A 12765-nucleotide genomic window follows, 5' to 3' on the forward strand; every position below is an offset into this window, starting at 1 on the left:
TTCCCCACCCTCCCACCATCGTGACTCCTTGTATCAATGATAAATCATTCCATTCATCTCTTACAGCGACTGCTGTCTCCCTTCACCCACGTTTCTGTTATTCGTCCCCCTGGGGGAGGGGTTGTTTTGCATTGATCATTACAATTGGTTTCCCCCTTTCTCCCCTCCTCCCCTGTGTTAGCCCAGGTAGACTAAAGAAACAAATCCATAGACACTCATATGTCTATAAGAGAGAGTTTTATATAAATGTAATTGTACATTAAGAACGCATCCCAACCCAGTCCAGTCCAAGCCCATAGTCTGAGAGGTAGGTCAGGGTAGGTCCACATGGCTTCTCCTGCTCAGGGCACTAGCATAGTTCCATGTGGCTTGTCAGCTGCAATGTCTCTCAGGGAATGAGTAGAGAGAGTCTCCGTGGAGGAAAATACAGGAGCTCCCAGAATTCTCAGGAGAAGGCCATGCCCACACAGAGGCCTCATTGGCTATATCCTGATGGACAGCCTAGACTCCACCCCTATACTCTTAGTCCTCAAACTGACACCAGATTATGTAACTACCACATCCCCCCACTTTCCCCCTACCCTCCTGGTATTGCTACTCCCATTTCTGTTCCTGAGGATTTTATCTCACCTGGATTGCACATGTCGTGAGCTCTTGTCTGTACCAGTGTACATGCTCTGGTCTAGACTGAACTGAAAGGAAGGAATGGGGTCATGATAGTGGTGGGGGGCGTGGGGTGGAGGGAGTAGGGTGTGTGTGAGGAAGCCTTAAAGAACCAGAGGAATATTGCGTGTTTCATTGGTGCTATACTGCACTCCAGTTGACTCATCCCTTCCTTGTGCCCCTGTGAGGTGATATCCTGTTGTCTACAGATGGGTTTTGGGTCTTTGCTCTGACCCACCTCGTTCCCAACATTATGTTGTTGTGTTTTGGGTCTCCAGATGCCTCTTCCTTAATCTGACAACAACTCATGATCACACAGGCTAGTGCGCATCTTCCACGTGGGCTGGTTTTCTCTGCTAGATGGCCGCTTGTTTAACTTCAAGCCTTTAAGACCCCAGACATTATATCTCTTGGTAGCCGGGCACCATCACCTTTCTTCACCACATTTTCTTATGCACTCATTTTGTCTTTGGTAATTGTGTCAGGAGGGTGAGCATCACCGGGTACCAGGATGTTAGAACAAAGAGTTCGTGTGTTGAGGGAGGGCTTGAGCAGAGGCACAAAGTCTGTGAGTTCCTCAGTGTATTGCCATATAAACAGATGTTCATAGGCCAATACCTCTATTTTTATGAATTAATACATTTACATATGTGCACACCTATGTTTATACCTCTTATCCATAGTTTCGCTTCCTAGGTCTTCCTCTGTTTCCTTTTCTCTTCCTCCTGTCTCACTAGCATGCTCACCCTTCTTCTGCCTCTTAGGAATTCGTCTCAGCTAGGTTGCTGTTGCTCCAACACCACCAGGATCTCTACATCCTCCTCATTGTTGATTTTAATTCCCGAGTTGTTCCCCTGTCTATGGTGCTGTTTGCTCACTGCTTTCTTCCCCCGCTTCCTCCTCCTTCCACCAAGTTCCTCCAGAACCATTGGTCCGGCTGCTTTCTCCTCCGGCTTGCTTCCCTTGCCTGTCATACATAGGTCGGCCAACCAACCACAACAGAGACAAAGCAAAATGAAAACAAAAGATCAAAAGAAAAGTGAGGGGGGAAATGCAAAAAAAAACCCCAAAAGCATACATAATTCCAGGTCTTTCCGCTGACTTTTATGACTATCTCTCCACCAGTCCTGGGGGGTTCCAGGAACTGCCCCTCCTAGCCTGAAGTCTATTTTGGGGGCTCCTCAGGAGCATTGTGACTTGGCTTTGCTTCTGTTGCTGATCTGTTAAGTTCCCTTCTTGGTTCACCCCACTGGGGGGTTCAAACTGGACTCAGTCCAGGCCATGTGTGCCCAGTATTGTCCTCTGTCACAGTGTTCTCCAGCGAGGGGACATCACGCCTCGAGCTGTTGTCGGCCCTACAGCCCTGTCTGTGCCTTCACAGCTCCGTGCAGGGACGTCGTCCTCAGGGCTTGGTGTGCAACGATGGGGTCTAGAACCTCACTCTCTCTTTTTCCTTCTTGGTTTGCTTCCGAGTGCGCATGGCAGACCGGCCCCTCTCCCCAACCTGTAGGTTTAGTGTTGTCCCCTGTATCTTTTTCCTCTTAATGTTTACAATGTAGTATAAGATATATGTGAGTTTCAAAAAAGTGTTTGGGAAGGCAGATACAAAGAAAAGCAGATCTTGTTCATTTATAGTTCCAGTTTCCCAGTAGCAAGAAGTATTTCTTCAAGATCCAGGAGCTTGACTTTAAATATAGCTGCATGACGTAGAGTCAAACCTTTTGTTGGTAATCACTAAAATGGATACAATTTATCGAAATGACAGAGTAGGTAAAAAGTAGGTGACACACATATGTTCAAGGATGGTTTGGGAGGATCTTAATTGCTCTATGATGCATTTGAAAATGAGTTACACGCCATCATGTATTCATAACAATAAATGTTCTCCATCCAATGAAAATCAGTTGTGCTTTCTCATTTTGGCTGCTGTGTAGACGAAGTCCAAGATCCGGACTATGAAGAATGCCTGCCTTGTGAAGAAGGATGTCTGGGGTGCAGCCTAGGTATGTCAGCTTCCTTGATTGCTTCCAGATCTGAAGTAGCTGTGTTTTCCCGCACATCCTGCCAGCATTGTTGCTGCAGCAAGGGCGCTTGGTTTTTATTTTTGGTAACTAGATGTAGCATAACACCGGACCTCTCATGGTAGCATTGCAGTTATCACTGTTAGGCATTTCCAAATATTTCCCATCACCCTTACAGAAGCTTAGTATCCCTCAAGCAATGAGGCCCCCTTTGCCTCCCTCCTTTCCCCCTTCCCAATCTTGGTTACCACTGGTTAACTTTGATCTGTATAAACATACCTGGATACATTACTAGATAATTATGTTCATTATATTCTAGATAATTATCCTAAGTGCGATTGTGCAATACTGGTCTCTTTGTCATGGACATTTCCCAAAGGTCATTCAGGTTGTGGCATTTCTCTTTGGGATTGAATTGTATCTCATGAGATGCATGCACCAGACTCTGTATACACATGCATCTATGATGGGCACATAGGCTGGGGACAGTAAGGAGACTCCATGAGACACTGGGAAGATCTTCATGAAACTAGAGTGGCATCTTTCCCACTCTGCTTGTTAACGAGTGGCAGAGTCATATGCATTGGCAATCATGTTTCACGATGCTGGGACTCCTCGTCATCGCCGCGGCCTCTCAAGGTGATATCCTGAAGATGAACGAACAATGGCAGAGATGAATACCTCGGCAAAGAAATGTACAATGACTCGAATTCACACCAGTTTGGCACGGAGAGGAGATTGGAGGGTTTCCTTTATAAGCCCTCTGTAGACTCGAGTTCCAGACAACCTTCAGAGGAGAAAGCAACAGTGGCAGCATGTCACAATGTCCATATGCAATGGTAATGCCAGTCCGTTTTCAACAGGATTCTCTAATTCCGATCAGTGACTGCCCCCTTCTCTCCTGTGCTCACCTGGATCTCCTTTGGAGAGGGTGGTCGGGACCATGCATGGTAGGGACACAACACAGCAACTGAAATTAGATGCAAAATGAAAAATAGGGAAGCCACCAGATTTGGGGGATGTGTCTTAATGCAAATTTAGGCAATTCATAGGAAATACTTAGTTTGGGGGTCTGTGGATCTTTGAAAAGATAACTATCCCAAATTAAAAATGCATGGAATAGTATCTCTTCAGGGAGCCTCCAGGAAGCTCTGCAATTGACTAAGTGGTGCTTCCAAACGTTAATGTGCATACAGATCAGATGAGGTGGTGGGCGCTGTCAATGCACGTTCGGAGTCAGTGACCTAGGTCAGAGCCGGGACTCTTCATTTCTAACAAGCTGCCAGGTGATGCCAATTCTGTTGGTCTACGGACCGTTCTTGAAGTTGCAAGAGGTTAAACTGTGTCAGGGGTTAAGTAGGCTTTTTATTGGCCTTACCTAGTGGATTTCGTGGGTCCATTTTTTTTTATTGTGGCAAAAATAAGCATCAAATCATCATAATTTTTTCATGAATAATTCAGTGGCATTGACTCTATTTTTCATGGTATACAACCATTCTTGCTAGCCTTTGTGCAATTATTTCACTATCATTAACAGAAACAACGCCTCTGAAGTAAACCCCCCTTCCCGCTCCCTCCCACTCCTGCTGACCACTGGTCGGCGTTGGTTTGCATATAGTTGCTCCTTGTATAGAAGGGACATCCTCCGGGGCTGTCCCTTGTGCAGTGGCTATGAGGCTGCTAAGCAGGGTGCTTTCAGGGCCCACCTTCAGGACCGCATCCTCCTCCTGCTGGAGTACATTGTTGCTGTGTCCGTTCTCCAGCTGGTCCCCACTCGGCGGTGATGACCCTTCATTTCTCTTCACTCTCGGCTACTAGGAGGGGCGCCGCAATGCACAGTAGTGTCCAGGTTGAATTTCAATCATTTGAAAGTATTAGACATTTATCTGGTAGATACCACTCCCTCTCGTTGCCTTAAATGATGCATATTTTTATAACATCTGAAACTACAAGAGTTTTCAGGAGAATCCTCTTCTCCAATTTTACTCTTCACTATAAAATAAGGCATATTTTATTGGGAAATAAAATATAATAACACCACATTTAAGAAGGGAGTAATGCTTAGAATCAGAGATTTAATGGTATAATACTAATTTTCTAGGAAGTAAAAAAAAAGAAAACATCAACTTAAATTAGTTAATAAAAGCACTAACATATATATATATATATATATATATATATATATATATAGAATCAGAGATTTAATGGTATAATACTAATTTTCTAGGAAGTAAAAAAAAAGAAAACGTCAACTTAAATTAGTTAATAAAAGCACTAACATATATATATATATATATATATATATATATATATATATACACACACACACACACACACACACGCATATTTCAGTTTCTCTAGTGGAGTGAAGGAGCTGCTCTTACAGGGAGCAAGGATCGCCGTTTAGCTCTCAATTGCATTTTACCCATTTCAAACAACATTTGCTTATGAGGTTTCACACTCTAGGTATTTGTGCTCTCTTTTTGTGGTGTATCTTTATACATTAGGGAGTTGGGTGTGTTTATATACATGTGTACACACAAACATATATGTGTGTTCCTATATGGGTAAACGTGTCTCTGTGTACATGTATATACTCACTTATATATGTACCTGTGTGTACATGTACCTGTGTATGCGTGTGTCTGTGTATATGTACCTGTGTGTATGTGTGTGTATATGTACCTGTGTGTATATGTACCTGTGTGTATGTGTGTATATGTACCTGTGTGTATATGTACCTGTGTATGTGTGTATACATACCTGTGTCTGTGTGTGTCTGTGTATATGTACCTGTGTGTATGTGTGTATATGGACCTGTGTCTGTGTGTGTGTCTGTGTACATGTACCTGTGTGTATGTGTGTATACATACCTGTGTCTGTGTGTGTCTGTGTATATGTACCTGTGTGTATATGTACCTGTGTATGTGTGTGTGTATACTACCATGGATGCACAGTAAGTTGAATATAGAGAAACGGATATATTCCTTTCATATCTTTCAGACACCTTGAAAGGGATGTATGAACATGTGTGTATGAACTGATTCTGGATAAGTGGGGGCCTTAGTGCAAAAGTGTGTGCGTGACAACCACAATCTCTAGGGCCTTCATGGTGGGATCATGGGAGGGGGCACTGGAACATTCTAAATGTGATTCACTGGCGAGTTTCTAATTAAAATCATTGAACTTATTACAAAACATATTACAAATGAAGAGAAATGTTCATTCTAATACTTAGTTTAATAATTTCTCTTGATTTTTAAAGTCCTAGCTCCTGAACTTTGTGTGTTCTTGGATTGCCTTGCACTAACTCACTTCTTATCTAATTTCTGGAGATGTGGCTGGTCTCTGCAGTCAACTAATTCTCTCTCCTCCTTTCTCCTTTGTTGATAAGCCAAAGATAATCCTTTGGACAGCTGACTTACGTAATATTTGGGGTACACACACAGGTTTCTGTTAAGTTACTTGAGAACAATCCCTGTGGCTTTCAGACTGAACTTGGACATGACACAGCAAATGTCCAGCACATAGGAAATGTACAGTAAAAGCACAGTGGTTTGTTGAATTGAATCTGAGAGTTTCCACAGCTCAAAGAAGAGAGGCAGAGCTGAGGCTTCCCATGGATTTAGCTAGGATGCGTTCTCTATCCAGACTTTGTTTGGGGACCAAGAGAAAAGGCAGGCGGTCATCCGGAAGTGAGCGACTTCTCATGGGTGATCAGTACCACCAGGGAGGTCTCCAAGGCATGGCTTATTAAACTTCATAATTTTAATAAGAAACAAATTCACGGTAGATTTTCTTGGGATTCATATTATGAGAAGGGACATCATCCTTTGGGGAGGACTAAGGTTTATTGCACCCTCATGGTGTCGATTCATCTTTGCACCAGGTCTAGACAGTCTTGGGGGAGCCGAGGAAAGGTAGAATGAGTCACAGAGATATTTCAGTTCTACTGTGTAATCATGCATTGTTGGAAGTTGTGGGGCTTTTTCTGGTTTTCATTTCTTTCCAGATACGTAGCACATTATAAATTACGATCTATCTTTGATACTAGTAAGGAAGAAGTCCAACTCATTATTGACTGGGATCTCACTCCTGGGTGGAGCTCGATCTTTGTTACGCCCAGGAATAATTACCAAGAAAGGGACAGGACACCAAACACAGGAGCAAACGATGATGGTTATGTCTGGGAGACAAATACTGAATTCGATGTTCTGAGATGAAAGAGAAGCTTTTATTAGCATGAGGCTCCATGTCTCTTTTCCACCAGCCTGCAATCAAACAGGCAGCGTTTTGAGAATATCATTCTATTTTGTTCCAAGAGGATTTAATGCCAGTTTCTTTGTCTTTCCAACCAATATCTTGAATGGAAAGTTTAGCTAAAATAAATCTAAGTGGTTGCCATTATTTTCTTCTCTGAGGGAAGAAGTAGGTTGAGCAATTTTTACTTAATGTTTTGCAGGGTGGTTTTGTTGTTTTTTTTTAAGTTCGAGGATTTAGTAATAGTTACAGCACTTGGCTATCGCCTAAGATTCAAGGCCCACATGTATCCCCCTATTGATTAATGGTTGATTTTAGCCAAACTGCATACGGTCTCTTTACTTCCTTACCTCAGTAATAAAAATGGAGAATAATGTGCTCTTTGCTTGGCTTGTAAGTGAGTACTACAAACCCATTAATGTCTACTCGCTGAAATGGCTGCAGTCTGTCCTGGGGGCAAGAGATTGACACAAGTCTTAAAATATCAAGAAAATGAATGTAAATTAAGTCCCAAATATGGGCACACACATACAGACACTCAAAATTCCAAAACAGTGGGGATCTCTGTGTACTGAAGGGATCAAGGAAGCCGTTCTAGGAGTTGGGCTCTTGGGGTGAGTGGGAAAGTTTACATGGGATTTCCACAGATCCAAGGGCAGCAGGGCTGCGGCACAATGTCAAGTTCACATCCACCAGAAGGTACCTTGGAAGACAGGCCTGGTGGAGTGTTGGGAAAGGTCAGAGCAGTGAAAACCCATTTGAACAGTTCTACGCTGCACCTGAGGGGTCACCAGGAATCGAAGTCCACGTGGCTAGTGACCAAAGGGCTGCGCGGTGGACATCAGCAGATGAAGGAAGACTGACTATAAGCCACGGGTCCTACGGCACAGAAGACCATGCTGCCGAAGGAGTGACTCTCAAGAAGAAACTGTCGGAGAAGGAGATGGAAAACCGAATTGTCGCAGCTCCTGAATGCCAGGTGAATGAGTGTAGTCTGTGACGAAAAGAGAATTCATTGAAGGTTCTTTTAAAAAGAGAATGTTTTGAAGAGCTGTTCTCAAAAGATTAATTGGATAACTATGTTCACTGTATTTAGAGAAATTGAGCAGGAGAGAGGCTGTAGGCAGAGAAGCCAGCTAGACAGGTTCCATCGCCTGGGCATGAAGGACAGGGCAAACCCCAGGAAATTATGAAGAAAGAGTTAGATCTTTTAAAATCTCTTGAAACAAATGGCCTTTAAGCATAAAACAAAATGCTTAACTTTATTGCATATGAGAAATTCACCTTAAAACTCCTATGCGATTCACCTTAAAACTCCTATGAGAAATTCACAATAAAACTCCTATGAAATTCACATTAAAACTCCTATGAGATCTCTCCCCTTCCAGATTGACAAATGGAGCCCTGGTGGCTCAGTGATTACACATTGGGCTGCTTACCACAGGTCAGCAGTTCAAAGCCACCAACTTCCAGCAGGAGAAAACGGGACTTCCCACTCCCATAATTAAACAGTTACAGTCTCAGAGACTCAAGGAGTGAATTCGGCCCTCTCCTGCAGGGTCACTATGAGTCGGCATGACTCGATCAATGGCAGTGAGTGAATGAGACTGACAAGTAGTCACGTTTTCACAGTATTTAAAAGGCCAGACTTTAGGAAAACAGACACTCAGCCACTGCTCTTTTTACGGTGGCATCAAAATGACTGCCTTTAAAAATCTCGTGTGCACTTTTTCCACTTCGGAGGCGGCAAAGCCGAGATGGGAGGTGCATACAATTCCCACCACCCCTTGGTACATTTGGACGAGGTGTAAAGCTTCTCTCTGAGCTGCCCCGGGTTCCCCAGGCAGGAAGGGGACAGTGGCTGCCCGCTGTTGTGCTTGGTGGTTAGAGCCAGGGGACCCGGGCACTCAGCCTCTGTGCAGGAAGTCCAGGGATGGGATCTATATCATCCACACACACTCAGCCAAGGTGCCTGCTGGCACTAGAGAAGGTGGTCAGGTACGCGCCTGCTTATTCTAGGAGTTCAAAATAGTCCAATCTCTGGGGAGGGACATGAGGCAACGTGAAACACAGCTAAGTAGGCATTGTTCTCTCTGAGTCTTGGCACAATGCCTCTTCTATCCTCAGTGTGATTCATTGTGGCATTATTTATTCCACTGAAAACGATTAAGACAGCCCAGCGGTACATGCACAATAAACTAAAGTGTACGCACAATGGTTGAAAAAGTTCAATTAAGGTATATAAAATAAATTAAGGTATAAGTGCACAATAAAGTAGTATGCAGCTATAAAAAGAACAATGAATGTACAAATGTGCTGTACACAATTGATAAGAGTTTGTGATTGTGATAATAGTTGTATAATCCCCTAATAAAATGATTTTTTTTAAAAGGGTTCAAGCAGAAAGAAATGCTTTGAAAATGATGGCAACATATGTACAAATGTGCTTGACACAATGGATGGAGGTATAGATTGTGATAAGAGCTGTAAGAGCCCCCCCAAAATGATTTAATTTTTTAAAAAAGAACAAAATCTCTTTGAATGATAATGATGGCATGGTAGAGTGCTGTGCGTAGAAGGCAAAGTGTTGAAAGTCCATTCTACTTTTTGGATAAAATAATAAGGGGGGAGAGAAGTGGGGGGGCCGCGGTGAGTGGGTCTGAGAGAGGTGAAGTATACGCCGTTGGTCGTTTTGGGGTTTCGACTTTTCTATAGGTTTGAATATTGAAAGAAAGAAAAAACACCTTGAAGACAAAAATGAGTTGATGTTCTGTTAGCCGTGCAGGTGTAGGGGCAACAATACCTTCGCAGCAATAAGCAGAGCCCTGGCTTCTGGTCCCCTTCTCCAACACAAGGGAGGCAAGGCCTGGGAGAATTAGCTGTTTCTAGCACGGGGGCAGAGGCCTGGGGGAGCCGTGATGAAGGGCTTGGCTGCTAAATGAGAAGATGGCTCTTGAACCCCACCAGCCACTCTGACTATCTTCCTGTCACACAGAGTTCCCACAAGTCAGAACCTACCCGAGGCCACCCAGGGGTTTAGGACCGGGGCAGTAAGGGCACAAGGGAGGCCAGCGGCATACTTTGGGGACAGAAAGTGACACCGTGCTCAACAAACCAAAAGCCCAGGATGATGGGATATGTGAATCAGACCTGGAAGCCCAGGGGAAGCGCCCCCAAGAGCCAACCCTGGAGCAAGCTGAGCAGCAGCATACAGTTGCGTTGGGTTAGGCTGAGGGGCAGTGAGCAGACATGAACGGGGGAAGGATAACTCCAAAGAGAGGGTGAGCCTGGCGGAGCCACTCAAAGGACACCATCCATGTCGCTGAGTGGTACATGGAGAAACTGATGAACTGGTGTCTTTTCCAGTGTGTATAACCTCAGAGGGAGCAAAAAATAAAATCAGATGAATTATTATTATGATTTTTTAATCAGTTTATGGGGGGCTCATACCACTCATCATAATCCATACATACATCAATTGTGTAAAGCACATTTGTACATTCGTTACCCTCATTCCAAAGGAATCATTTTAAAGGTAGGATTGGATTATGCACAAAGCATGAAATAAATACCTGTGACTGTATACCGATGCAAATAGAGGATTGAAGAAATAGACGAAGGGCAGGGAAAAGACAACCTTCCGTACAGAAGAATCTCAAATAAACGATGTGGTCTCACCCCGCTGAGGGGCACCGTCCACTATTCCTTACGTGCAGCCTGGGAACAGCAACTTCCTTCAAGAGGAGGGAGGCTGGCTGTGCAGAGGAGAAATCGGATAGACACGCTCTGAGGCCGGGGGTGAGGGGGCACCACGGGGCTCGATCATGCTGACCGCCGGCCCCCAAGATGTGATGAGGATGGCACTTTCCCCTGCGATGTTCCTCCCCAGCCACAGCGCCCTAGACTAATCAGTAAAGGGTAATCAGAAGTCGGACAAATCCCGATTTACGAACATTTTCTAAAACGCCTGACCAGTACTCCACAAAACTCCCAAGGTCATCCCACCCAAGGACAGTCTGAGAAACACTCATAGCCAAGGGCAGACGAAGGAGAAACGACATCTAAAGTCATACGGTATCCTGGATGGGATACTGAAAAAGGAAAAAGTGACTGTAAGTCAAGAAATAAATACGAAGAAGAAGGAAATCTGAATAAAGGATGATTTTAATCATCACTGCCACCATTTTATCTGCAATCAAGGTTTAGAACTGATAATTAAGGTAGATATCAAGACAGATAATTTCAACTTTACATTTTAAATCATGACGCGGATGGAGCTGAAGCAAAGTCAGATGCATTTTACCACTGAGCGCCCATCACCTGGTCGGCCCAGAGCTGGACAGGCACTTCACACGAGATTTCCAATCCTTGGTACACTGTTCGCCCCAGTTTGAAAGATCGGTGAGAGTGTGGAATTTTAGCAGGGTGACATGGCTAGCAAACTTTAGAGCCAAAATTCAAATTTAAGATCCACTGGCTCCAAGCCCACAGTCCATCCCAATATTTCCAGAGTAGATTACACTTACACACCATAGAAAAGTCTGCCTGTTGTGTTTCATTCATTCATTGAATGTGTTCTTTATTTTATTTTTGAATGTTTTTTAATTGTGTTTATAGATATATATAAAAACAAAACACTAGTCATCTCAAGATTTTTTTTTAGTTTTAAAAGTCAAATTTATTCTTTTTCTTTCAAAACTCATGGAGAAATATTCCTATATATAGTTTCTTTTTTAAAATACTCATTTTATTGGGGCTCATACAACTCTTATCACAATCCATACATTCATCCATTGTGTCGAGCACATTTGTACATTATGTTGCCATCATCATTTTCAAAACATTTTCTTTCTACTTGACCCAAGATCTTTTTCTTATATGTGCAACTCAGGGACGTGGCTCACCTTCACCCTACTGTCCACTCTTTAATCTGGTCTCCCACAGTTTTCCTGGCCTCTTCCTCTGCCACAAGTTCACATTCTTCTTTACGAGGGAGAAGAGAATGGTGGCAAGGTGGCCTAAGTTCAATGCCAGAGTGATTAGCTCATCCTCTTGGCCACGCTTCTAGTGACACCCTCCCCCCCCAGTCAGGCCAGAATCAGGGTCCCTCCTACTGGTTGCGTAACTGACCTGCGAAGTCGAGCTGTGAGCCAAGTCTGTCTGGATCCGTCTGTCTGGATCACGTATGCTTGCAGATGGTGAGCCCAGCCCAGTTCTTCCAAAAACAAATGGAGCTAAAACCAAAGCACCCAGAGAGGGGAGGCAGGCTCCAAAGGCCACCTGCCATTCCTGAAAGCAAAGTGCGCTCTGAGCCATTGAATTTCTGGCTGCCTGGGGACCAGGCTGGATTTCATCTTCACCAAAGAATCTAGAAACCAAGGAAACGGTCTCTCTTGCAAGTTTCAGAACAGCCAGCTGGAAACCCCTTGCCAGATGATGTTTCAGTGAAATGCTTTTGATTCGGGGGGACATATTTAGTCAAACAAAACCCCCAGCGTGTGCCTGCCTATCAAATGTAAACCAAAAAATAAATGTGTGGCGCAGTACTGACCAGCACGTTGGCTAATTGGGCTTTCTTTGGTCTGGAGGGAGTGTGCAGAATGAAGGAAAACATCCCGGCTTCCGGTATTCTGTCTTCCCCAGGAAAATCGCTGGGCAAAGCCCAGGCACGTTTGGCTTCTCCAGCAGCACTTTTGTGCGTACAGGTTAGCGACAGTGACTCTGTTCGTCGTCACCGCCACCCGTTTCAAAATGTGCCATCGCCCGTAACAGAAGCAGTGTCGCCTAAGCAACGACGGCCCCACTTTGTTTCTGAATTCCC

General features: G+C 44.1%; 1 protein-coding gene across 1 annotated transcript in view; it reads left to right on the plus strand.

Moving 5' to 3' along the window:
* Nucleotides 1–12765, plus strand: part of PCSK5 (proprotein convertase subtilisin/kexin type 5) — a 525106-nt gene that overhangs the window by 416949 nt on the left and 95392 nt on the right. Inside the window, exon 30 of the mRNA XM_045288529.1 lies at nt 2598–2666. Coding sequence (XP_045144464.1) covers nt 2598–2666 — 69 coding nt within the window. The remainder of the gene's footprint in view (nt 1–2597; nt 2667–12765) is intronic.

This window comes from Echinops telfairi, unplaced genomic scaffold, assembly GCF_000313985.2.
Source record: "Echinops telfairi isolate 266 unplaced genomic scaffold, ASM31398v2 ScPeMD7_22;HRSCAF=79, whole genome shotgun sequence".
In the NCBI taxonomy this organism is placed as follows: Eukaryota; Metazoa; Chordata; class Mammalia; order Afrosoricida; family Tenrecidae; genus Echinops; species Echinops telfairi.